At 36.6% G+C, this 26,987-nt stretch overlaps 2 protein-coding genes across 3 annotated transcripts in view; one reads left to right on the top strand and one right to left on the bottom strand.

Moving 5' to 3' along the window:
- Window positions 1–20,498, top strand: part of MAN1 (LEM domain-containing inner nuclear membrane protein MAN1) — a 28,052-nt gene extending 7,554 nt beyond the window's left edge. The window contains exons 2-9 of the mRNA XM_067101482.1: window positions 578–612; window positions 2,418–2,591; window positions 3,341–3,539; window positions 5,899–5,972; window positions 6,327–6,503; window positions 10,658–10,884; window positions 11,340–11,521; window positions 19,795–20,498. Of these exons, the coding sequence (XP_066957583.1) occupies window positions 578–612; window positions 2,418–2,591; window positions 3,341–3,539; window positions 5,899–5,972; window positions 6,327–6,503; window positions 10,658–10,884; window positions 11,340–11,521; window positions 19,795–19,949 (1,223 nt within the window). The 3' untranslated portion in view covers window positions 19,950–20,498. The remainder of the gene's footprint in view (window positions 1–577; window positions 613–2,417; window positions 2,592–3,340; window positions 3,540–5,898; window positions 5,973–6,326; window positions 6,504–10,657; window positions 10,885–11,339; window positions 11,522–19,794) is intronic.
- A 4,472-nt stretch (window positions 20,499–24,970) lies between these two features.
- Window positions 24,971–26,987, bottom strand: part of LOC136836957 (N-acetylated-alpha-linked acidic dipeptidase 2) — a 56,740-nt gene continuing 54,723 nt past the window's right edge. For both annotated transcript variants that reach the window (XM_067101483.1, XM_067101484.1), the window contains one exon: window positions 24,971–25,435. In XM_067101483.1, the coding sequence (XP_066957584.1) occupies window positions 25,234–25,435 (202 nt within the window). In that variant the 3' untranslated portion in view covers window positions 24,971–25,233. The remainder of the gene's footprint in view (window positions 25,436–26,987) is intronic.

Raw genomic sequence — 26,987 nt, 5'->3', positions numbered from 1 at the left:
TTTCGACTCCCATGATCCCTATGTGCTTGTGGTATTTTGGATCAGGTATCTGAGCAGTGATCTGCAGCTCAGAAGGTTTCATGGGTTTTAACAGATCAAGCAAGCTACTTCCCTTGCCCCTGACACACCTGCAGAAGTATTATGTCCCCGAAGGCACTGAGACTGCCGTATGCCCTTTGAGGTTGACTTATCAGTCATCTTCTGAGTGAGGGCATTTTGTTATCCAGATTCATAAAGGGAAATTCCATCATCATCACCTGCAGAATGTGCTACTCATTTTGCAGAGCATCAATTTACAGAAAATGTTCATTTACTGTAATATCCCTTGAGTACATGCTTAGAAAGGCTGTTGTTTGTCTGGCTATCAGTCAAAATTCTGGTAAACTGGAAACATTAGCAGGACAAATGTAGGCTTATATGGGGTTTTGATGGCAAACATGTTATGGTTTTAGTTTATTACATTTGTTGAGTTAGGTTCCACAATTTCTTGTTATTTATGGATGAGCTACAGCACTTTTAACGAAGTTTATGGGAATAGTTCTGATACTAATATTGTTTTTCTGGCTTTCTATTACAGAAAACAGGATGCCATTGTGCAGTAATGGTTCCAAGGTAAGGTTTTTTCCTTTTTATCTCAAGACGTGTAATGTTCTGTAGTTCTAATCTTATTCTTAGAGGTTGAAACTGTAATTCCCTAGCCCAGGTGTGCTGGGTAAGAGGAAGTAGTACTGTAATGGAAATAATCAGAAGAAATTAAGTAGGTAGGAGAATCTTTATAGTTTTGATGTAATTGGGACTTACACCTTTGAAATTAATCATTTGTGGTGTGGACTTTTGTATATTATTGCATGAACTCTGCTCTTCCAAGAAGCTACATTGCCATTGCCTGAAATGTAAGTACAGTCATGGCAAATATGCATCAAGTGTTTTTTCAGCTAAACAGGAGATTAGGGAAAAAGAATCATTTCATCATACTGCTGCTGTCCTCTTTAGAAGCAGGATGGAGGAGGTGCTGGAGCCAGCAAACGAAAGCTTTTAAGAGACAGGGCATTACAGGAACCACAGACGTCTCCTCAGAAGAAACGTAATCTCGTTAATTGTCCAGCCAGGGGAAGTTCCATTGGATTGGAGACAGGTGTGGCAGTGAAAGCAAATTAATTTTAGAAACCAAAAGTTATTCCAAAATATATATAAAATATTTATGAAGTATCAGAAAACTAACGAGCTGATCAAAGCCCTTTGCGTCATGTGGAGTTGGAGGTGATGATGGAGAATGAGTGAGCTCATTAACCCTTGGCCAAAATTAGCCAAAGATAACACAGAGGAAAAGAACTTACCCTTGCACATGGTAACCATATGATTCATATTCATGAGTAATAGATGATACCAAATTCAGTCAGCGAGCAAACAGTTAATTATTGGCACAGGGATAAATGAAATAAAATGAAAATTGGAAGTAACACGCAGTATTGTGGTATTTCCAATTTCCGAAGGTCTGTAAATCTCTAGAGATTTTGGCCAGTTGGCTGACACCAAGAGCCAGAGAGAGTTTACGCGTAGCCTATGTGCCAAACTAGTACTCAGACCACCTGATCTTTTTTTTGTTTTAACAGTAGAATGATGCACTGCTTGTTATATTATTGTTGTATTATATTACTTAAATTGCAATTTAGTAAGTATACATAGTTGAAGGTTTTCTTTTGGACTTGTCATATGGGCCCTTTTAGGAAAGGAAATTAGGTTGTGATTGATGTTTATAACAATGACAAGGTAATCATTATACAGTATTGGTGAAATAATAGCATTATATTGAGGGTTCTGTCAGCCACAACGTGTGGTACTAATTGTTGATAAAGTAAAAGCCAGAATGAATATCAGCCAATTAGCCCTAAATAAGATTGTACTTTGTAAAGTATATGGCATACAGAACTTGAATTTTTGAAAGAAAGAATAAATAAGTGCAGTGTTTATGTATGAGAGTTAACTGTCAGCTTTATCTTTTTGAAGTCTATAATGAACGATGCAGGTGGTTACAGTATCAGGTTTTTATGTAGTGTGTAAAAGTCTATGTAATGTCTGTTGATTTTAATTTTTCTTAAAAATGTGGGCTGGAGGCACTGAGATACCCAAGATTTTGATGGATTGGCTGTGTGGTAAAAGAAGCAAGGAATATTACAGTAGTTAGAAAAGCAGTAGATTTGGAAATAGCGTGGTTAAGTTCTACAGGGAAATCCAGTAATTCATGGAGAAAGTTGTAGTTGAAGACACAACAAACAGGAAATCAGGAAATGTATAAATAGAAGACATTGTAGAGAACTTTTGTTCACTTCTAATCCTGCGAAGGGTAAATCTGATATTAAAACATTGGTGATGAAAGTGGTATATTTAACTTGATCATTTTCTTCCTTGGTTTTCAGACTGCATGTCTAACAGTACAAGAGATGTTGGCTTTCAAACAAATAGCAGGTAGACTAGGAGACGTTGTTTTGCCAATGCTACAGCAGCAGGAAGGACAGTATCAGTGTGGAGAGTCATCTGTCCGGTATATTTCTGTACGTGATATGCAGTCCCTTCTTCAGGATGCAAACATAGTTAGTATGGTGCTCTACATTTATGAGTTTCGTCTTTGGTTCATACACCTGAAAATTTAGCAGAGTTAATAAGTTCAAAGTGGTTACTTTTTGGCCTTTTATATTGGTCAAGGACACTTGGAGGCAAAGGTTTCTTGAATCTTGCATTGCTTGTGTGAGAAGAACTGATGAGTGTTTATGACCAATATTATTTAGTTGTTGGGTGAAAGGTTGGGATTTCTATCCTTGGTCATTAAATTTTAATACAGGTGCAATATTAAATAAAATCGAATAAAAGCCTGATAATGGTGAAAAGGATGAATAACCAATCAAGGGTAATATTTTTTCATATAAGGAAAGGATGGTGGAATCCATTATGTCATCTCATAGCAGCACTAACCTACAGGATGTTTATAGAAGTGACAAGTTGGAAAATCCTTAATTGCACGTTTTTTCACATCAGAAACTTTCATTCAGTTCAAAATAACTTTTGTGCAAAATTTTAACTTTGAAGCTTTGCTCAGTTATAGCTAGAAATTCTGCACACTATTCAAATAAGTATCATATATATACAGGAAGTTTTGCACAGTTATAGCTAGAATTTCGGCATGCTATTCAAATAAGTATCATATATATACATGAAATTTAAAACTGAATGATACTGTATTTGGTTCACTCATGTTAAATTATCTCGGGAGACTTAACTGCATGCAGCTGTAAAGTTTAGCAAGTATTGTTATTACTTTATTTTCACGGTTTCTGTTTTCCAGATATCACAGAATGAGTCAAGTGATGGTGTAATTGCCTTGGGGAAGTTAGTCGAGATGAACCGCCATTGGGGCATGGAAGCTGTGAAGGAAGGAGAAGCCTTGCTTGGCATATCCCTCGTCTCACCGCCAACCCACATCCTCTGCCATATCAGATCAGCCATATATAATTTCTTAAACTTAATAATAGGTTTGGTCTTAGGTTAGTAAATGAAATGACTGTTTTTTTTTGGTGTATTAAGATTTTATCTAGTGTTATATTTTTTATATATGTAGAATTGTTGACTTTATGGGTCACTTGCTGCATGCTCTGGTAAACCCTTGAGGTAACACCCACTTGCTCACTTTTTGTTCCAAATGAATTTATTTTCTGTTAATTTAAATATGTGAAGTCAATGAGCAACTTGTATCTAATAGCAAATGCAAGCAAAACTCAGGTTCATGGAACAGAGTGCATTTACGGTTTCATGGCATTCTGTTTTCTCAGTGTGATTAATATCCACATTAAAGTAGTGACACAGTTTGAAACCTGTATGTGATGCATACTATATTCCTCAAACTTGTGGATTCATTGCTTTCGTTACAGTTGGATATTGAGCTTATGATATAACATGTTCATGATCACTTCATATACAAATGCTTCCCTCATAGTGTACCCATAGGGGATAGTGTCATCAGTGCACCTCACTCAGTGCACTGTAGGCAGTACTCAAGGTTCTTTGCAGCGTCCCGTCGGCCCCTAGCTGCAACCCCTTTCGTTCCTTTTAATGTACCTCCTTTCGTGTTCTTTTTCTTCCATCTTACTTTCCACCCTCTCCTAACAATTGATTCATAAAGCAAATGTGAGGTTTTCCTCCCGTTACACCTTTCAAACCTTCTTACTATCAATTTCCGTTTCAGCGCTGAATGACCTTATTTGTCCCAGTGCTTGGCCTCTGGCCTAAATTCTGTATTCAACTGAACCTTCGTGGTGTAGTTGAGACAGAATTAGTTGAGTGTATGTATACTGTACTTGAAAGTTTATAATTGTAAAAATTATGAAAACTGAAAAAGGTTCTGTATTGTGTCTTATAAGTTTTTAAATGCAAAAATTATGAAAACTGGAAAAGGTCTTGTATTTTGTCCTATAAGTTTTTAAATGATAAGGAGTGATTCATTAGAAAAGCCATATTACGAACAAAGTAGAATTCTTGGTGTTCCTACCTCGAGTCACACATTAGTAGGTGGAAAATTTGTATTATTTAAGGTAACATCTTGAACAAGGTTTAATTATCTTATAAAGGTACATTAAAAAGGTCAAATGACAGATTTATACATAATTTTATGTAGAAAAAGATTCATACATAATTTTATGTAGAAAAATATAAAGTCAAGAGAGCTAGGCTGCTAGTTTCTGAAACTTAACAGCTGGTCAAGAGGTAAAGTCGTGCTCAAATCTGATGCAGCATGATTCTCTTTGTATCGTCCAAAATCTTAGACTCAACATAACGGTTTCCAATTAATGTTAAACTTTTTTTCATACTTTATTTCATTTCCAGCATCATACATGTCAACAAGTTTGCGAATTCACAGCTAACACAAATTTTCCTATGGTTATATAAATGTGATCCCTTTTTGCATTGGTATTATTTGTAATTTGTGTGACTTGAGTTTTTTTTTTTTTTTTTTTACATATATTGCTTAGCTCAAGCATGGTGCAATAAGGTTAGCGGTGCCGTCAGTGACAGCTTAACTTGCTACTCAAAGTGGTCATCGTAACTACGTCTACAGCATATAACAGTAGACCTAATAAGCTCAACAGTCAATGCTGTACCATAAGTTGCAAAGGGTCAGATGTGCTGCATGGTTAGGCTATAGCCCTTCACTTGAGATTTTGAGAAAAACAACCTCCCCTCCTGCCCCCAAGTTTTCCCACTGCTTACAGTACTGCTTGCAGTTTACAATGAATACTCAAGGCCCATATTTTATTTTTCATTTTTCATTGTCTGACATTGTTCCAATTTTCAGCCTTTTAAAATATTGGCCGTTATGGCTTACTGTCTGTGACCCTAGATATGTGACTTGATTTCTGTGGTTGTGCTACTTTCCAGTAAATAGGATGTGAAGCAGAGAATTCATGTTGGTTCCTAATTGGTTTGCTACTCTTTAGAGGGGTAATAACAGAATTTGCTATTTATGCTTGTTTTTATGTGTACAGTATTACATTAAAAACAAGGAAATAGGCAAATTTTTTTTTTACTTTTATTAAGTATCTTTGAACAGCCTCTACTTTTGTTACAGAAAGTTAAAGCGTCCCTCAGCACCTTTCAAACGTCATCCAAATGCAACCCAGCATCAAAATATGTTTAATTAATTTTTAGACAAATTTTCTACAGACAATGTCACCTGACATCATCAGAATCTCAGGGGCTGTAACCTGACATTGTATATCACTGGAATCTCAAAGGATTAACTATTTGTGGTCAAGGTTGTATCTTTCATTGACAAGAATATGTAGGATGAAATGAAAATTGACGCTCCCCTATTTATTTGTATTTAACAAAAATTTCTCTTATTTCCAGTTATTGGGGCTTGTTGGTTAACATTCACATATGTCAAATACCACAGACGTAAAAAAGAATTGGAAAAGCAGCAGGTGTGTACTTTTAATGATTCATTTGTACTAATATACTATATAGTTTTGTCAGGCCAATTTTTTGCGGTAAATTTATGCATACTGCTTTTCAGAAATTCCCAAAACTTTATTGCTTTGTTCTGTTATCAATGCATATTTATGGTAAATAATTGACTTATAAGAAGTGTATCACTGACATTTTTTAAATTAGGTGGTTTATCCTATTGATGGTGTTTTAATCAGAACTTAAAATATGGTCATGTTAGTATTGCATTGTTTGATAAATCCAAAATGGTGATGTTATTTATGCAATGTTTGATAAATCCAAAATGGTATTGTTATTAATGGAATGTTTGATAAATATTCTGTGGGCAGGTACTTGAAACAGTTGAGCAGATTTTAGAAACCCTGGGTGGTTTAGTCAGACCAGGTGGAAAAGATTATGTCGCTGTGAACCATGTACGTGATTCTCTTATTGGACCCAGAGACAGGAAAGCAAAACAAGAAATTTGGAAGAAGGCTGTGACGTTCATTGATAATTATGAGTCTAGGGTAAGTCTTTATTAATGGAGTTTGGCTCTCAAATTGTTCAAGTTTTTTCATTGTACTGTGTTTTTAAGAGCTTGAAGATAAGCACAGGTGTTTTATAACAAGTGTTTCTTTTTGCAAGCCTGTTGTACATACTCTGCTCTGCAAGTTGATATCGTCTCTAGTCCATCGTCTCTTTAAGGTGAAAGGAAAACAAAATGAGGGTGATGGGTTGGGATGAGGGCTTTCTCCATATGATTAATTAGTGTGTATGAAAAAACGTGTTTTACAAAGACACAGTTTGTTTGACATAACCCTTTAATTATATCTGCTGAATTGCTAGTTAGGCGGGAGATCCTGAGAAAGGTTTGAAGACGAGCCCTCTTAACATGCCTGCTTTTTTTTCTATTTTGTTTTGTCTTTGTTTTTGCTGAGGTAAGGTAAGAACTTGAGTTTAAAAAAAGGGAAGTGTAGACTATTTGATACATAGAAAATCAAATTGGAACCTGAAAATTTCGATAGGTTCAGTATTAAATCCTTTAAAGTTGTGTGTGTAAAGGTTTCTTATGTTTTTTCCCTGATCAGTGCTGTATATTTGTGGATTGCCAGGAATAGTGAAAAGAAATGACTCATCCAAGAAGATACAGCCTATTTTATTGGATATGAAAAGTATGTGTAATGGAAATGGATTTCTATTCATAGATCCCAATTTAATCAGCATTGTGTGGCAATGACTTAGTTTTGGGTATCTGGTGTTAGTCTGTATGTGGCAAAATTACTTTCATTTAAGTTATTTGTTAGGTTGAATTAAAGCAAGTTAGTATTTGGTAATTTGAGGCCATAAACTTTCAATTTTATGCATTGATGAAGTAGGCCAGATTAGTGTTGACTGCTAGTTTTACAATTCGGTTAACACTTTCCTATCTGTATAATTACCATAAGACCCAAGGTGTCTGGGAGCGCTTGATAGTGCGAAAAAATAATTATTTCGAAAATTCAGCAAAAATAGAAATTTTATGCCAACAACGTTCATTTTGCTGTCCATTTTTCTAATGTTTATATTTTATGGTGGAATAGTCAGAATAAGAGTCCCAGCCCTCTAAATACGAAAAAATGTGAGTTATTTAACGAAAAAAAAAAATTCTTATTTTTATATTTTCGTCCGTAACCCAAAAACTATGAAAGTCAGGCGAATGAATTATTCTTTATGAGAAAGCGAACAAAATTCTCTAAATATCGACATATAAAACAATGGAAAACGAATAAGTCCAGTTGGTGAAAAAATTGATAGAAAAGAGGGTGAGAAACAGAGTGCTCTGCCTGGCGTATGGTGAGAAGTATCGCTAGAAAATTTTTTTTTTTAATAGCCCTATCTCGGTTATTTTTCATAGAAATTACTTTGTAAATATACGAAAATGTAAAGGAAAAGTTGAAGAATAAAGGGAGTGTCAAGAAAAATGGCTTTGGTAATGGCAACAGTTTCATTTTGACGTTATAAGTTGATCGAAACGAAAAAAAATGTTACCGTTGTCAACATTATCGTTCGTAGCTCAAAAGCTATAACAGTTAGGCGAATGAATTATTTTTTATGAAAAAGCTAACACAATTCTCTAAATATCAACATATAAAACAATGAAAAACGAATAAGTCCAGTTTGGTGAAAAAATTGATAGAAAAGAGGGTAAGAAACAGAGTGCTCTGCCCGGCGTATGGTGAGAGTTATCGCTACAAAAAAATCTTTTTTTGAACAGCCCTATCTCGGTTATTTTTCATAGAAATTACTTTGTAAATATACAAAAATGTAGAGGAAAAGTTGAAGAATAAAGGGAGAGTCAAGAAAAATGGCTTTGGTAACGGCAACAGTATCATTTCGACGTTATAAGTTGATCAACAAAAAAAAATGTTACCGTTGTCAACATTATTGTTCGTAGCTCAAAAACTATAACAGGTAGGCGAATGAATTATTTTTTATGAGAAAGCCAACAAAATTCTCTAAATATCGACATATATAAAAGAATGAAAAACGAATAAGTCCAGTTGGTGAAAAAATTGATAGAAAATAGGGTAAGAAACAGAGCGCTCTGCCCAGCATACGGTGAGAATTATCGCTAGAAATTTTTTTTTTAAGAGCCCTAGCTCGGATATTTTTCATAGAAATTACTTTGCAAATATACAAAAATGTAGAGGAAAGGTTCAGGAATAAAGTGAGAGTCAAGAAAAATGGCTTTGGTAACGGCAACAGTTTCATTTTGACATTATAAGCTGATCGAAACGAAAAAAAATGTTACCGTTGTCAACATTATCATCCGTAGCTCAAAAGCTATAACAGTTAGGCGAATGAATTATTTTTTATGAGAAAGCCAACAAAATTCTCTAAATATCGATATATATAATAATGAAAAATGAGATTCAGAGCCCTGCCTAAAATCCAGACGTCTCTTATGTGATGCACTAACGCGTTTTCCGCTAGTTTTACCGTAAAAACTTTGCAAAAGCATGTTGGAAACTGTTCTCTATTGACGTCACTGTATGTAAACAACCACACGTGTTTACCCCAGCTCGCACGCATGGTCTCTGACAGAGAAGTGTGGCCTGCCAGGCCTGCGTGGGTGGGATCAGCTGATGTCATTGTGAGAATTTTACTATGCCAGGGATTTGCGCATGCACAGTACAGGAACTAAAAAATTTATAGAAAAAGAGGGTACGAAACAGTGTGTTTCCAATAATGTAATCCTACATTTTGTAAAAAAAAATGTAAGATACGAGAGAGAAGCGTGGGTAGGATCAGCTGATTTCATTGTGAGAAATTTACTATGCCAGGGATTTACGCATGCGCAGTATAGGAACTGCTTGGCTGGCGTATTGATGCCTGAGTTACACGGTCCAAGGTATGCTTTAGCCTATGGAAACCACCAACTGTCCAAATAAAAAAAAAATTTACCCCTACCACACGTACGAAAACTTTCGGTAAATTTTACGTAAAATTACGTCAGTCAGGTAAGGTGGGGGGTAGGGTGATTTTGCATAATATTACATCAATTGGATATGAAAGTGTTAACCTAGGTTTGCCATATAGGGATATTGAATGGGAAGTCCTAGTTGTTTATTGGAAATTGATTTATAGAACATGAATTTTTTTTCATTAATTAGCTTAAAACTTTGACAGATTTGTGGTTGTGGATCCCCCATATGTCAGTCAACTGATTATGAAACATTTTTCTGCTGGTTCATCTTATCTATTAGTTTTGATTGCAACCTTGTGAATTATATTGCACTAGTAAATTAGAAGTTTCTTATTTCTGGAAAGTAAGTGAATTAATAACTTCGGATTTATTAGATTTTCTTTTACTGATGAATACCTTTGTTGAATTGATGAGAATCTCCAGACTCCATAGTGTTCAAGTTTTGATGACAGTTCATCAGCAGAAATGTGGATTCCACAGACTGCCACTTTCCCGTAAATGTGAACCAGTACATGGCTTACTTGAAAACAGAAATGTTACCCAAATTCTTTTTATTTCTCCACCCAGTTTTATGGGCAGTATGTTGGCAAATTTTTTTAAAATATAGAGTTGTTTCATTTTTGGTTTGCAATCCTTTGTAGTCATTTCCCATCTTTTGAATTCTGTGAATTGTTAGTCATAGCAAGTATATGAAAGTCCTGTGACTGAAATGGAAATTCAGACTATTGTAAATGATGGGTTTGTTGCAACACATATTTTTTTCAAGAAAAAAATAAAAAACATTTCAATATTCTGCTGATTTACAGATACAGTCAAGACCACTTGAAAAGTGAGGTTCTTGGTTGCTGGAAACTTATGATCCAAGAGTCTTTTGTGTGGTGTGACCATCCAGCCTGCAAACAATCCCCTTTTTTGTTTGCGTTAGTGTTTGGGATTTGTTAAGACCCACAAATTTTTCTAATGCAAAATTATGAGTTTATATTGGAAAAATTAGGATTATTTTTAAACTTTATTTTGTAAGTGAGAATATCAAGTCAAAACTGATTTTTTAAATTTTCACCATTGGAAATTACTGATTTGAGTTAATACTTGTTTAAAGGTTAGTAGATTTTATATTTAAGATATATTTTTATTCAAGGATTAAAAACTAGATTTAAGTTTTTAATGTACTCAGTGTTGGGGTCTTGGAGTTTTTTACAAGGCAATTTTTTGCAGATAAGACGTGAAATTCAGTCAGTTGGGGGTGAAGATTGTGAAATATGGCGTTGGACATCAGGGGTGCCATTTACTCCAAACACATCTGGCCTGGATGGGGCAAGTGGCCGCCCACCTGCCAAGATGTGGCAGGGTCAGGCTTTTGAGAGCTTGGAGACCACACACAATCTTCCCAATGTATCTCCTACGTCTTGTCTCAAAATTCGGAATATGTTTGACTGTGATGTGTGAGTAAATGTTGATGTAAAGTTTCAAGTCTTAAGTGAAAAACATGTTTACATGACCTGCTTTCTTAATGAGTAAAATTCAATTTGTCGTGATGTGTTAGATAAACATACACTGTAGTAGCTACTTATAATAACAGACTCTGTGGTCATGTAGGTCGTAATTTTTCATCATTTATTGTTTATTATAAAAGATAAGTTTAATTATTTCATCGTTTATTGTTTATTAAAACAGAAGTTTCTTTTTGTGGTAGCGTGCCACCAAAGATGTGAAAAACCCATATGCTTAGTTAAAATTTATTGAAATAATATAAGCTGACCATATAGTAAAATATTTCACCTTTAAGGAGTAAGGACTGCCCAATTTGACAGTAACCGAAGAAATTAATTTTGTATAGGAGAGATATGCGTAAAGTGGTAATGAAACAAAACTAACCTACAGCTATTCGTTGTTACAGTGAATTCGGTGAGAGTTGGCCTTCACGGATTCAGGATAGTATTTTGGAGAAATGTGAAGGAATCAGCATTGTTCATATAGCAGTGGATCGTGGATCAAGAGAAGGTTGTGTGTACCTTAAATGTGCCTCAATGTCAGAGGCAGGGAAAGCATTTAGAGCACTACATGGCTGGTGGTATGATGGTGAGTAGATGTAGGGACAGTTTTGATGAAGTTATGTTTGCATTTTTAGTTGGGGTATTTAAGAACAAACGTTGGTAGTTAATGTGCTTTTCCATCTATCATTCAAGTAGTTACGTGGGATTCAGGCAGAAACACACAAGAAGTTGATCTTATTTCACATCTAGCCCCATGAAGGGAAAATCTGACGTGAAAACACTGATGATGTTGATTATGACGAAAAGAGTGGTTTTGTAGGCATGTGTAGCAATGAAGAGAATAAGAAAATATGCAGGAAACAAGCAAGAACGTGATGTTTATCAAGGATTCTTAATACACCAGTCATTTATAAATGTAAGGATGAATAAAGCAGTCAGAATGTCTTGATTGTATGTAAACCTGTATATATAACTAGGTAGCAGAAAGGGCTTTTTGTCAATACCCAAGTCAGTTTTTATTTGTAGACTTTTACAAGGAGAAAAAGTAAAAGCAAGGAAATTTGTGTACATCAGTGTATAGGGATTAAGAAGTGCATGTAACCATTAATAATCTTAAATCATGCATCATGGTCCCTGCTTGAATGCAGAAATAAGTAGCATAAAATGTGACTCCAAATAACAGAGAAGATATTAATCAGTAAATAAAGTTACAGTAATATTTATTAAAAATTTATCTAGCTTGTATGTTAAAAAGTATAATTGTATTTATATGGATTATAAATTGCTATATATATTATATGTATGTATGTATGTATGTATGTATATGCACTCATAAACTCAGCCAATCACTATTTACCATCATCTAATTAAATTAATCATTTGAGACCCCCAAACTTGTCTGTGGTAAAATACGCGTAGTTCTGGCTTTCCACTGGTGATCATAAACAATTTTGTTTTATATCTTGCTGTTAATTTTCATATAATGCTAGTTTTGACATATTTGAAGTTGCATAATTTTCGTTTTTGAAATGAATCTTACCTCTCTATTATGATGCTGTTAATTTTCATATAATGCTAGTTTTGACATATTTGAAGTTGCATAACTTTCGTTTTTGAAATGAATCTTACCTCTCTATTATGATAGCTTGTAATTCCTGTATCAGACAGGACAGTAAAGTGTGAAAACTAAAAAAATTAGTAGGATCTTTTAGTTTTAACCGTCTTTTGACCCATCCATCTCAGGTGATTCGAGTGTTTACTGTCAGTTTCTCTCTGTTGTTGGCCTCTGGGGACGTATTGAGTGTATTTATGATATATCGTGTATGATTACATAATATTCTGGAATTGGGTTGTAGATGATCTTGGTTTTTGTCATTATTTAAGATGTCATCCAAAAAGGATAAAAGCAAATGGTTTAGAGTCTGTAAGGTAAGTGGGTATATACCCAGCTTTACTTTTCAGTTTGTGATGGTCATGAAGTGTGTTAAATGGAGGAACAAGGGTTGTTCTTTTAACGATTGCTGTGATTACTGTATATTCTGGTCAGAGGAAGTACTGAATGCTGTGATTAGTGTCTATTCTGGTCAGACAAAGTAATGAATGTTTATTTAAACTATAAGCGGATGAGAGAAGCTGATAAGAATAGGAAAAGACAGAAAAAGGTTCTAACACTAGAACAGGAAGTGAGCTTTGGAGTAAGTTTCTCATCTTTTTACAATCTGTCAGATAACAGCTCTTCCTGCTCTTTGTTTTTCTAGTTATGCTTATATTTCAAATGATTTTGTCTCCGTGTATTGTTCAGGATATGAGGTTTGGCAAATTAGAAGCCGATGTTGTTAGTCTTAGAGCCACGTTTGAATAGTTTATGGAGGCAACCTCCTCGACACTTGCTGCTTTACCAGCCCAGTATAATCATCCTTTTTCGGGTTCCTCCCTTGCTGCAGAGGAAGTGTCAGTGCCCACCCTCCCTGTTAGCCATGCCTTAGCCACACCCTGTGATGCTCCTTCCACCATTGGAGGTACAAAGTTAAGTATACCTTAGTTTTACCAGACCACCGAGCTGATTAACAGCTCTCCTAGTGCTGGCCCGAAGGATTAGACTTATTTTACAAGGCTAAGAACCAATTGGTTACTTAGCAATGGGACCTACAGCTTATTGTGGAATCCGAACCACATTATAGCGAGAAATGAATTTCTATCACCAGAAATAAATTCCTCTAACTCTTCATCAGCCGGCCGGGGAATTGAACTCCAGCTCATCGAGTGACAGTCTGCAGCTCTACCGACTCGCCCAACGAAGAGCTGTTGGAGGTACAGAGAAGTGGGGTATGCCTGGGAGTGGAAATGGTTTGTGCCCGTTGTCGTCTTCCTCTGGCCAACCTGGCGTGTGTCGTGCACAGATTGGTGCTCGGTTGCTGAAAGATAAGTCTGTCAAAATCAAGTGAAGATGCGTAGGAGGTAAGTAGATATGCTGGGTAAGGATTAAAGCATTAGAGCATTCACTCGATATCTGATCCTGTACTCCCTAGGTCTAGTGATCCCTATCTGGGATATTCCAATGGTCCTCCATTGCAAGAGGGTTCAGTATTCTCGTGGAGTTGCTCTCCTCCAAGAGAGTATCGAGGATTCCAGGTGGGTGCCGGCACTTTCCTAGTTTCAGGCACTTTCCTGGTTTCAGGCATTTGCCTGGGTTCAGGAGTTCACATGGCTTCAGGTGTTCGCTGGGCGTCAGGCATTTACATTTTTCTTCTCAGTCTCCCAGCTGGTCTGGTTTGTCTTCAAGCCAGTGTGAGTAGCTGCAATCAGGTGTGTGAACAAATTTGTTCCCCATGTTCTCCTTCCTTTCTCTGGCGTTCTCACCAATGTTTGACGCCTCTTAAAACAGCGCTACTATCTGCAAAATCACAAAAGTAGGAGGTTTTATTGTTTTCCTCACTCTATCTCATGTTAGCCGTTAGTGACACAGGAGGCATAGGTGCCACGTTTCAGTTCCAGTCTCGTTCTCATTCCGTCTTGACTCGTCCTGAGCTTTCCGGACACTGTCTTGAACCGCATTCGGTTCCAAATTGTTGTCGATAGGCATATTCAAGGGTTATACTAGCAGATCCTTCTTCTTTGATTGCTTCTGTTTCAGTAGCAGGAGAGACTGGATCATCTTCCCTTCCCAAGGTTTTGATGTCGGCTCATTGAGTAGTTTAGGTTTTATCTTCCACTGAGCACAGTGTCAGTGCAGGATAGTAAGAATGTGCAGGAAACTTGTTTCCTGCGCAGATGATACTTTGGTGCCAGGGCACAAGAGAGTGCCAACCCTTGTTATGGAGTAGGATTTTGCTTTCAAATTAAGTCTTATTTTAGAAGAGTTGAACTCCCTTTGTATCTAGGAGCACGAGGTTCTACTGCCACCACCCCTGCTTCTGCAGGATTTCCCTCTGATGAGCTTGAGATTTCCAATTAGATTCTGATACTGAAGAAGTGCAGGTAGTATAGTCAACTTTTCAGGGACTGTTTTGGTCTGTGCTAGTAATTGTCTGAGTGCTTAGATGGCTTCTTGAGAGCTCTTTTGGCACCAGACTCTTAGTCTCCTTTTCGGTCTCCCAGACGTTTGGGTCTGCCAGTCCGTTTCCACGTCATTAGTCTTAAGTGTGGGAGGTTTATTTGTGCACCAGGGATTGAGTATTTGAGCCTAATTGGTCTGCTCTTTCTAGATCGCTGACCCCTTTGGCGCACCGCCACACTAGGTCTCCTTTACAGCATTGATGCATGCTTACTTCCCTGAACAGGCTGTGAACCTGCACCTGTTGACTGCTACTGTGTCAGTAGCACAGGGATTTGTCTTCTCAAACATGGAAGGAAGGAAAGTCACCACATCGTCCATGCTTCATCTGCTTTTAGTGTTAGCGCCAGGGTTTTCCAGGAGTTAATGCCAGCCACCACTTATCAGCGTTTCAGATGCTTTCAGCATTAGTGCCAGCGTCTCCTCGGGTGATAACAGGGCGGAAGCTTTGTTGGGGCTTCATACACATTTGATGTTAGCGCCAGCGTCTCCTCAGGTGTTAACTGGGTGTTAGTGCCAACTGCCACTTCATTGGTGCTTCAATCTCCCCAGGTGTTGACTGGGCACTAACGCCAGCCACAAAATCATTGGCACTTCAGACGCTTTCATAGTTAGCACCAGCATCACCTCGGGCATTAGTGCCAGTTGTTGCTTCATCGGCGCTTCAGACACTTTTGTTGTTTGTGCCAGTCTCTCCTCAGGCATTTTCCAGGCATTAGTGCCAGTTGCCATATCATTGGCACTTCAGACACTTTCAGTGTTGTTGCCAGTGTCTCCTTGGATGCTAGCATGGTGTTAGAGCCATGTGCCACATTGTCGGCACTGTGTCACTTTCAGCGTTAGCACCATCTTCTCCTCAGGAGTTGACCAGGCATTAGTGCCAGCTCCTTGTATTAGACACTTCAGACTCCTATGGCGTTGGCATCAGCACTGCTTCAACGTGGGAGAGTGCTAACGCTGAGTTCTCAGGTTGGATAGAACATGTTCTGACTCCGGGGGGGGAGGTTGGGGGGAAGTCTTTGCAGTTCTTCACAATGCTAACGTTCAGCGCCAAGAGCAGTTATACTCTGTGGCTCCGAACCATTGTCTTTGTGCGATGCCTATTTATTTTTTGCTGAAGAATTTGGCTTTTGGCACTATTGTACAGAAGGTGGAGAGGAGTAGTTTTTGTTTTTCACAGGTGTTTAGGTGCCCTTAACCCCAGCAGCAGCCTTCATTTTACGTCTTTTGTCTGCCAGTTCATGATCCAAAAGCTTGGGGAGTAGACATATGCTGCTCGACCTTTATGTTTTCCATATTTGGCCATTTTTCACATGGTTCTGAGAATTCTGGTTAACTGTAGATTTACGCATGACCATGGTTTCTCAGTGGTTATCACGCAGGGAATGGTTCCAAATTTTCTATCTTGGAACCTCCCCATGCTTCGGCTGACCATGTGAAAACCTCGATTGTCTCTTGCGAACAAGAGGTTTTCCCAAGGAGTATGGAAGATCCGTCATTAATTCCAGAAGGCAGTCAACTAGTGCACTGTACGAGAGGTTGTGGTCAGTCTTCAGAGCTTGGTGCTTTTCCAAGATGATTTCCTGTACCCATATCTCTAAAATAATCTAATCAAGTTCTTTACTCATTTACGTTTCACTGAAGGTTAGTCTGTTCATGCAATTCAGGGGTACTGCTTCACGTTAGCATCCGAATTAAGACATTCTGGTCTGGATCTCTCGGCTAACCTGGAAATTAAGGAGGACTTCAGTTCGTTAATCTAGATTCCTTAATCTCAGATTAAACCACTGGGTTGGGACTTAATGTATTGCTGAAGTATTCAAGTATGCCTCCATTTAATCCATTAAACTAAGCCTTCCTAAAAGCTTTGATGATTAAAACATTTTTTACAGTCTGTGAACTCCAGCCCTTCTGCAATGTGGGCTTTACTTCACAAGGAACAGTCCTTTCCTTTTTGCCCTTATTCCGGGCAAAGAATAAATATTGAGTCCTGGGCTCTTCCTTGATTATTTTATGTCTCCAGTTTGTCTTCCTTGTGCCAGTTGGGTTAAATCCTCTATGTCCAGTTACAGCACAGTCTCAAGGACGGAGGACTAGGGACCTCAGACAGTGTTCTAAACCAGATTTAACCTATGGCAAAAAATGCTATGGCCTCTCTGTTGAAGAACCTGGTCAAGTAAGCTCACACCTAAGCTAGACCCCTCTTTCTTCCCACTCCTGAAGGTAAGCTTTGCAAGGTGAGAGCACTGGCAGCTACCTTCATTTTCCAGTCTTGAGTGTTGTCACTGCAGCCAAGAGGAGATGTAACTCCATAATATGTGCCTTGCATTATTTGCAAGGTGAAGAGATCAGTATAAATCATGCAGAGCACTTTTGACCTTGTTATTACAGGGGAACTCATGTCCTGAATGATTAAGGTAGCTATGCTCTAGCCTTTCCTATTTACTTTGTAAACTTATTGGGAAGTATGAAGGTGCCTATTTTGAGATTGGTAATTCTTCATTCATTTACCATCTTTGCTCTGCTGGCCTAGGCGCAAGGCCTTTTGTCCCACTTTCATCAAAGTGAGAGTGGTATCCCTTGCAAGGGGTCTCTAGCATCTTTCATAGGTCCTTGCAGTCTAATGAATTGGTCTTCTGACAACAGTATCAGCAGATGGATTCGATCATTGGGTAAGAAGTGTCTTATTAATGGTGGGGTTGTATTGTGTCCTTGTGGGTTATAATTACTTGTCCTCGCACCTTTCTCCCGCCTCCTTTTCTTCAATGGTGCAAATTTGCTATCGTATAGAGAGGTAAGATTCATTTCAAAAATAGAAATTTTTACAATAAAATTTATTTTTTAAATATGTACATGCTATTATGTCCCACCTCTCCAACCTTTTGCTCCTGACTGTGTCACATCAAGCTGGTAATCTTGATAGCACCACTGCCTTGTTTGCTTGTCTGGCCTTAGTCTGCTTCAGTAGAGGACCACCTCATTTGCCCAGTAGCGTGTGCACCTTCCTTCACCTTCTGATGAGAACAAAATTTTATGAGTGAAGGACTAAACTCTTCCTGTCCTCAAATCAGTAAAGGGAGATCTCCCCATGAATACATTGTCCTTTGTTTGAGGCATGCTTTTCTTCATGTGTGTGCAGAGATGTTAACAAACATGGCTGGGAAGATTAAAGTGACTTTTCCGTAGATTTGGCACTTTCAGCAGCTGCTGCCTTCAGTGGGAACTTTGAGTTCAAAGCCATCCTAAATGCAGGTATAGGGAGAAGTTAGTCCATCCTTGCTGATTTTACGTGGGATATTAGGCACAAGGGTTTGAGCTTCTACATTCCATCTGAATGGTTGGTGGATATATGGGCTTCATTATCCAAGGTAACCCTTGAGGTTACATGAAACTCTTGGCTCCTGTTCTACTACCAGTGAGGTTACTTAAACACTTTTTGTTTCTGCCATTATGTCCCAAAGTGCTCTGTTAGACCCATTGGACCTCTGCAGAGGCTATGACTTAAATCTTTCCAACCCCCAACGTAAATAGCAGCTTGGACAAATTTTGATTGATGAGTTTATTATGAAATAAATGAAGTATTATGAAACAAATGAAGCTTTTGTAACATGGCAGTAATTTTTACATATAAACTCATTACTTATGAAGATGTACCCACCATCCAATCCCAATTTTCTTGCTGTGGCACAATCTTTTTACTTCTGGAATGAGAAGAGAAATTACTACCCAAAAAAGGGTCTTAACCACACTAGAGTAAGTAGTTATTCTAGCTATAATGGTTTTATATCTTTTAAGATATTAGGTGTATGTCTGGGGATTGCAACACTGAATGAGGCCGATTGCAATTGATGGGTTTGTATGAAAAAGTGTTTTGTGATAAAATGTCATTTTAAGAATGCATTTTCCACACTGTGACTTGATGTTAATGAAAAATTTCCTTGACACAAGTTTTTCCATATTTATACTTATATATAAGATTCATTTACTTTGAATGACTTAGTATCAATGATTACTTTGTGTTGTTGAAGCTGAGTTTGGTATTATGATGCTTAAGTAGACTAGAATATTTACTTAATGTTTAAGAAATATTCTCATTAGATCATAGAGCTCAGGTGCAGCACATAGTAAACTTCTCTTTTTTTACGGCCATAAGGAAAACACAATCCTTTCGGGACTGTTTGTAATGCAGTGCACTTCAAAAGTCATCTTCTGTAAACTTAAAATTCTGGGTGTTTATTAGTTTTCAGTATTGAAGGACAAATAGCATGAGCAGTTCATGAATGCAAAACAAAAATGTAAGTCTTCCAAGATGCACAGTTTCTGTAGAATATAAAATAAAGTACAGCACTGTATACTTTTCACAAATAAATGAATACACTAATCTGTGGTCATAGAATTGCAGTAAATTTGACAGACAGTTTGCATTGTACAAGTTGGCTAGTACTACCCTTCTCTCCCCTACATAACATAACAGCAGGAAAGCCTTGCTGCTTTGTATACTGGGATTGATCAAAACCAAGCTGTTCGATATTATGTTAGAAATTAAAGATCGATAGGTTTCATGATTGCTGGACTGGAATCAGAGTGGTCTGCATTGTGATGCTTGGGGTAAAGTTTCAAGATTTGAAATGTAGGGAGTTCTCATGAGTAAAAATGAGTGTAGTAGGTCATATTTTATAATTTTGGCATAAATGTTGATGTGGTTTACTTAAACATATGATGTTAATTTTTAATAATTTTTTCTTGCTTACTTTTGTTACACTTGAAATTTTCATTTGAAGATCGAGTGAAATTTTGTTTTTCAGGAAATTTGGTAACTGTGAAGTTCCTGCGCGATGAGAGATATCACCACCGTTTTCCAAGCGCTCGCCACGCCACTCGTCGGCTACGACCGTCCAATAACAAGCGTCTGTCCTTGCAGGTCCCTACCAGGCAGTCAGACAGTGTTGAACATCCATAGAAAGGAAAATTTATTCCTACACAGGCTTATAATAGGTGACGGAAATTACACGCTACAAACTTAGACGCTAGGAATGGCATTTGGGAATTAGATGGGTTGCTTCATATTTTACATTGATTACACAAGAGCAGAGTGAGTAAAAAAAAAAATGAGTACACAGTTGACTGCTACGATAAGTCAAGAGTTGATCATACGTATGTGGCAAAAGAAGATTGTGATAAAAAAATTTTTTTGGATATATTGACTGAAGTATAGGTATGGATGCCTGGGTTGCTGTGGTACTCTCATATGAGGCTATGAAATTCACTAATAATGAGCCAGATCGAGTTGTAGTCGGTAAGTACGTCATTACGTTTGTAAATGGTTGTTTGATTCCGCAGGAGGATTTACTTCAGGACAAGTCTAGTGGATGAAACAAATTTAAAACTTTTTCTGCCTATGGATGTTCTATTCATCTTCATTTAATATGGGAATATTATAGTGTGTTATTGTCTTACAGTATATCAAAAGATTTTTACATAGTATATATATATATATAAATATATATATATTTTATCTTTTTATTATTCCCACACTTTGTTGGGGACATCTAAGAAGAGTTTATTATTAGATTGTGTTTGTATTCTCAAATGATGTACAAACATATGGAACAAGTGACTTATTAAAGAAGCGAGGCACTAATGAATACAAAACAGTGAATAAGAAAAAATTGGCAATGCTTGAGTCGTTACTTTGTCAGATGTACAAGAAATGCAAATTGAAAGAAATTTCTGCTGCTTATATAACCCATAACAAAAAGGGATTGGTAATCTACAGGTTGGCCGTTTGTATGACCTCCGCATTGTAGGCTGAGCTATATGCAAGTTGATATACTGCGAGTTATTGATGGTAGATAAGAAAACATGACTTGGTAGCGCCTTGGTGAGAATTTAGCAAGATATTGTATTGAAGGAGTGAACATGGATTTTGTTGTATGGTTGGTATAAGTTAGCATGATTGAGAAGAGGACTTGACTGCAGTTAATATTAAATCACACTACAGATAGCTCAAGCACTTATTGTTTTCTATTATGTTATACTCACATCTTACTTCTGTTTTCTTTTGCTCTCATCAGTGAATTCCAGTCCCAAACAAAGTTCACGACCAAGGCTCATTGTCGGTTCCCTGTCTTCCACTCTCTCATGCTACCATACTAATAGTCTGTCTGTCTCTTTATGTGTCCTGCCCCTCTCCATCTGGTTATTTTATTTTCAATTTCCCTTCAGTCCACATATTTCAGTGATTATTATTTTACCAAATAAAATCATTTTATCAGTCAAGTTGATTATGGGCAAGGAATGTATTGAGATTTAATAAACTATCGGAAGAATTGGATGGTTTTTGTGTATGACAAATACAAATATTTACAAAGGTTTTCTTATAAAATGACTGTATTTCATTGTAAAACATAAACTCATCAGTCATATAACAGTCCTCCTTTGCTGTTCGAAGGTTTCCAGACACATCTACATTCTATTTCCTGTTGACAGAACAAAGAGGGTAGCTAAAAGTGATTGCTTACAAATAGATCTTGAGCAGAGGCTGTTGATGCATGCGTGTGACCTGTCAAAGGTTGTAATTACTCTAATTACTCTGTGCCATCTACATATCTGGAGGAAGCTGTTCAGTTTTCCCTTGGCAGTTGGAGCATATTTATTAATATTTCAGTTCATTTTTGGATTTTTTATTGGTAATTTAATTCCTGATGTACTCTTTTGTTTAAAAAATCGGGTATTTTTGTACAAGTAGAGGCTAAACATGTTTGCTTAAAGGACGTGGCAGTGCATAAAGGTAATCCCATGAGACACTGGGAACCTGTGGTTTTCAGAGCATCCTCACAGAAATGTGAGTCATCAGTGAAGAAAATGATCAAGGAATATGGTCGCCTGTCATTTGGTCTACATCACCTTCTGGGCTATGAACTGATCAATATGGCAGTCCATCAGGAAGGAGGGTTTTCTGAACCTCCATATTTAATTCGCCATGCATTTATGTTTGGTAACCACCTCAGCAGCCGTAGAAGATTAATCCAGCAGTGGGATGCTGATATATAGATGACTGGTTGGTCTTGGCATAAATAGCAACAGTACTGAAATGAAACTTGGTTCATGGACATTGGCAACATCAGTACCCTGGCTTGCATTTGAACTGGAAGTCTGTCTGGTCCCATCCTTAAGGGCATATCCATAGATGAAGATCAACTCTTCAGACTGGATGAATGTGTCTTTTACCAGACAGAGTAAGTAAGCCGCCATTGGTTGTTAAGAGTTCAGTTGCGAACCATACACAGTGTTCTGCAATAAAGGTACAATAATGTATGCTATTACCACTGTACTTCAAAGAGTATGAAAAAAAAACCAGAGGCATGAATGTTTCACGGTGTTATAATTTTAGTCTTGGTACATTATTGTTATACTGTGCAACATATTACTGTAAATGTTCACTCAAGATCCAGTTTATTAGACTTTGACATGTGGCTGGTTTACAATAATAATTACTGTACTGTTAATTCACAGAGTATATTATAGTATAATAGCATTACACTTCCCCTTTTTGTAATGCCATTCATTAATATGGTCTGGTCATATTTTATTTGTACACTACATTCATTATAAAGAACACATACAATGACTACATATGGATTGCTTGTGTGTAATGATATAGTTACTTCGATACAAATACTAAGTTTGGATAGGTTTGCTTAGCGTGATAAAGTTTTTAAGTGGGAATTTTGCTTGCTAGTCTCATAATCCCTTTTGCGGAAGTCTTTATTACAGTGACATAAAACTTATTGATTTTTAGGATTCAAAACTTAATTCTTTTGATTTGGTGTTTCATTAACTAACTGTATGTTTACATAGGGTAGCCATGGTTAGGTTAGGATTTTTGGGTACCCTTGAGGCTATCCATATCCATACTCAGGCAAACTCCTCCCCCTTTGACCCTAGGATTAAATCATCTGGGTTAACTTATATGCACCACACATACTACAGACCTTGCTATTCTTTGGACTCAAAAATAGGAAACGTCTACAACAGTCTACAGAAAACAAGTGGAAATGAACTCTTCTTAACAAAACACTCATATACAAGCAGATCTAATAAAACAATTTCTGGCGTAATCTAATGATCACAACTAAGGAGTAACCAGTCGTGACTTCATGAAGTGATGTGGAGGCTTTAGTTTTTTGGCAACTATTTTTGGTCACAAATTTTTGTTTTAATCATTAAATAATTAGTTAAAAGTACATGTAGAAAAATGATTGGCTATACTGTTACATCTCCCTAAAGTACTAGTCGCAATGTATAAGATTAACACCAAGCAATCGAGAGAAACCTATGGAAAACATGTAGGCACTGCTCCATTTACTATGTTACACTGCCTTAGCTATGAAGCTTAATTTACTGCATAATTGAATTTAGTCTGTGATTAAACTCTTTCCATCTCTACACTTCATATACAGGTATTGCCCTCCTTACGATGGGGTTAGGTTCCAAAAAAAAAAAACCATCGTTTGTTGAAAAAATCCATCTCTACATTTCATATACAGGTATTGCCCTATTTACGATGGGGTTAGGTTCCAAAAAAACCATCGTTTGTTGAAAAAATCCTATCTCGAATATGGCCTAGCCTACATTAGGGTAATCAGCACTATCTATACATATATATATATGGTAGCCTAGCCTACACTACACTACACAGTATACTCTATACATATACAGTATAGTAATTATTAGTGTCGGCTAATTCTGCAGGTTCAATGCAGATTGACTTATGATAAGTCAGTATAAAGAGAAATTGAATAACACTTTGGTATATCATATACGGTAGCCTAGCCTACATTATACTGTACTCTATTTTCACACATTAACACTGTATTATACAAAGATCAAAATAACGAATGTGCATCTTTTCCATGGATCTTTTAAAAAGTTATGCTTTACTACACTGTATCCAGTTGTATATATTCTCATATTGCTTCTGCATTATAAACTGCGATTATAGCGATCAGATGTTTTGGTTTGGGAATCGATCAAGTGGTGTTTATTTCGCCGCATTTAACTCAGTTCAGAGTGCTTTTCTTGCTTCTACTTAGCGTAAATGAATCTCTAGGTACTTTATTTATGTGGGCCAAGGATATTTTTCGTTATACAAAGTGTTTTAAGCCGAAATATAACTTAAATATGTCTCACGAAATTAATTTAGCTATTTTTTTTTTTAATAGATGACGTTGGTGGCTGGCCATTTGGGGGCATGTTTGTTTTGTGTAAAAAAAGAAAATGAAGATTCCATTTGCTATTTTCTCTTGATTTCATCATCATACTACGTGTTTTACGTAAACACATTTATCTCTTATCGGCGTGAAAACAGCAGTAATGTGTTCTTTCATGCCCAGTAGTTTTGATTAAAATACTTTCTCTCCAATATTATTTACGGTCGAGTTTTATCCATGTTGCCAATGCACGATAATTTAGTCATTTAACAGCTTGAACATTGTTTTCTCGGCTTCAGCTACAACTTGCAGCTTAAATTTACTGTAGCAGTATATTTCCTTGCCGATCTTTTCTCCAAAGTGGATAACGGTATAATGTAAAAATATATCAGTCCTATTGTACTTAACATCATTTTTAACATCACTATGGTAATTGTTTAACCGTACAATGGTTGAAATACAAGCAAAACAGTTGTTATCCGATTCGGTTATCAGCAAAACAGTTTCTTGTTCGGTTGTTTATGGCTGTACGCATTTTCACAAGAGTATAAGGTTACTAACAATACTTTTATCATTCTTTTACTTTTTTAAACTAGAAGATGGAATAAAGAGATGGAGGAAAAGGAGTTGGTCTATAGTAAGTTGGTCTCTCTTGCTGCCTGATTGTACGCTGTTCCCTCCGCCCGCGCGAAATTTAAAAATATTTTCTAAGTATTGTCATATCAGTATTAATTGCTAACCCCATCGTAAACTTGAATTATCGTAAGACGAATTATCGAAACTCGAGCCCTACCTGTATTTAATTTATACACAGATACAAAACCTATTCAGCTTTTGAAGCAGCATTTTTTCTCTAAAGACCTCAACAAAAAATTGTGGTTTCAGTTGTTTGGCATGCTTGGTAAACCACTACTATTGACTTTACATGCTTGCTAAACAACTACTAATGACTAAGTTTAGCATGCTTGCCAAACAGTAATTCTGGATAAGTTTAGTGTGTTTGCTAAACAGTTTTGAATCTAAGATCACATCTTAGATCAAATTAAAATCCTCCAGAAGACCAGATGCCTTCTGAAGCAGAATGGTTAGGTCTGAAATATGTCTGCGAATCTCTTTATGCCTTTTGCTTAGCTCCTCCTCTTGCAAATCATCTATTTTATACAGAAGGTCAGAGATGCCTGGAAACCCTGCTGCTGCATAGCTGTCAAACTGGCTTGGTGCAAATACTGCATGTCTGAAAGTACAAAAAGGTATACATTTATACTGTAAATATTTTATAGAACTATGGACCAACAGCATACATTCAAATATGCCTCGGATACATTTACTTTCTGCTCAAGCTTAACTAAGTGGTAAGTGATTTTAGTCTCCAATTATACTCTGTGCAATACAATTCATTATGTGATACTTGTTCTGGTGTAATTTTTTTGCAGAATATGTGTACTTTATTATGAAATGTGGAAAAAAGAGCAAAACAATTGAGTCAACACAATTTGAAAAAATATTCTTTGCTTGTCTGTAAAGAGAAATTATTATTAATATTAAGGGAAGAGATTTGTTATTTCTTTGCCACTATTCATAACTGAAAAACTGCAATCCCAATTATATACCATCTTACTGTTGTTTAAATAAATTTTTTTTCTTTTACTCTTGGCTGAAAATTGGTTAGCTCTAATTTTCTTTGATAGTTGTGTTTTAAGTTCACTTTCATTATACTGTATGATTATTTTGCTTCCAATCTGAAACTGCAGACTCAGATATTTCTAAAATACTGTATTCTAGTGCATAAGTCACAAAATACTGACAGAATATGGCAAATAATAGAACATGAAAAAAGGGCGAGCAGAGATGGCATGTATCAGTGAAAACAGTATGGATGCAGAATTAAACTTCTGAGATTCCAAAGATGCAATGCAAATTGAATCCATTGAGATTATGATGAAGATAAATGACATCATCTATACTGTACAATCTATAAAAAAAATAAAATATTTTGATAAGTAGCACTGGGATGCCTACTGGAGTGGTTGGAGATAAAGTACAGCCCACTGGAAGAGAGTGATCATTTTTGCCTATTTTCCTTTTATAGTTTTTTGTATACAATTAATTGGATAGAAAAATATACAGTAATACATAACTGGAAAAAGAACATAAATCTCTAGGGGTTTTACAATATTTAAAAAGTAGAGAAATTTTTACTAAACTTCAACACTTCATTTGACCATGTAGTTTTACAGATTTTGTTTTGTAAAAATGCTATAAAAGTACAACTTTTGGCTTAAAAACTAGACCAAAATCAAAATTCTGTCATGAAAAAGAAATTAACAAGTGACGTCAGAAAATTACCTCTTAAAAATAGTTAGCAAGAATTTTTTTTTTTCCCAACCCCCAAATCTTAAAGGATTATTACTCAGGCTTCCAGTTGTGCCATGCAAAAGTTTTTGCTGCAATATTTATCATCCATTTTTGGAGAACATAAATTTTCATACAATTTATCATTTTCATACTTACCTACTATTAAAGATAACTATACCTTGGTACCACTAGGAGCTTCTGCATTCAAAATAAAAAAAAAGGAATGCTTGGTGTGTGTTTTGAATGTTTTAGCTCTTAGCAGCCCACTTGGGATTAATCTTGCCTACTATTAAAGATGAATGATTCCTACACTGAGCGTAGATGGTGGGTAGTGCAACTAGACAAGGTTTCTTCAGCCAAGCGAGCTAAGAGCTTTTTACATGGCACCCAAAACATGCTTACCTGACCTGGAATCCTTCCCAGATATTATT

The sequence above is a fragment of the Macrobrachium rosenbergii genome, chromosome 57, assembly GCF_040412425.1.
Source record: "Macrobrachium rosenbergii isolate ZJJX-2024 chromosome 57, ASM4041242v1, whole genome shotgun sequence".
Classification (NCBI taxonomy): domain Eukaryota; kingdom Metazoa; phylum Arthropoda; class Malacostraca; order Decapoda; family Palaemonidae; genus Macrobrachium; species Macrobrachium rosenbergii.
Note: the sequence above shows the minus strand (reverse complement) of the source record. Positions and strands in the feature narration are given on the sequence as shown.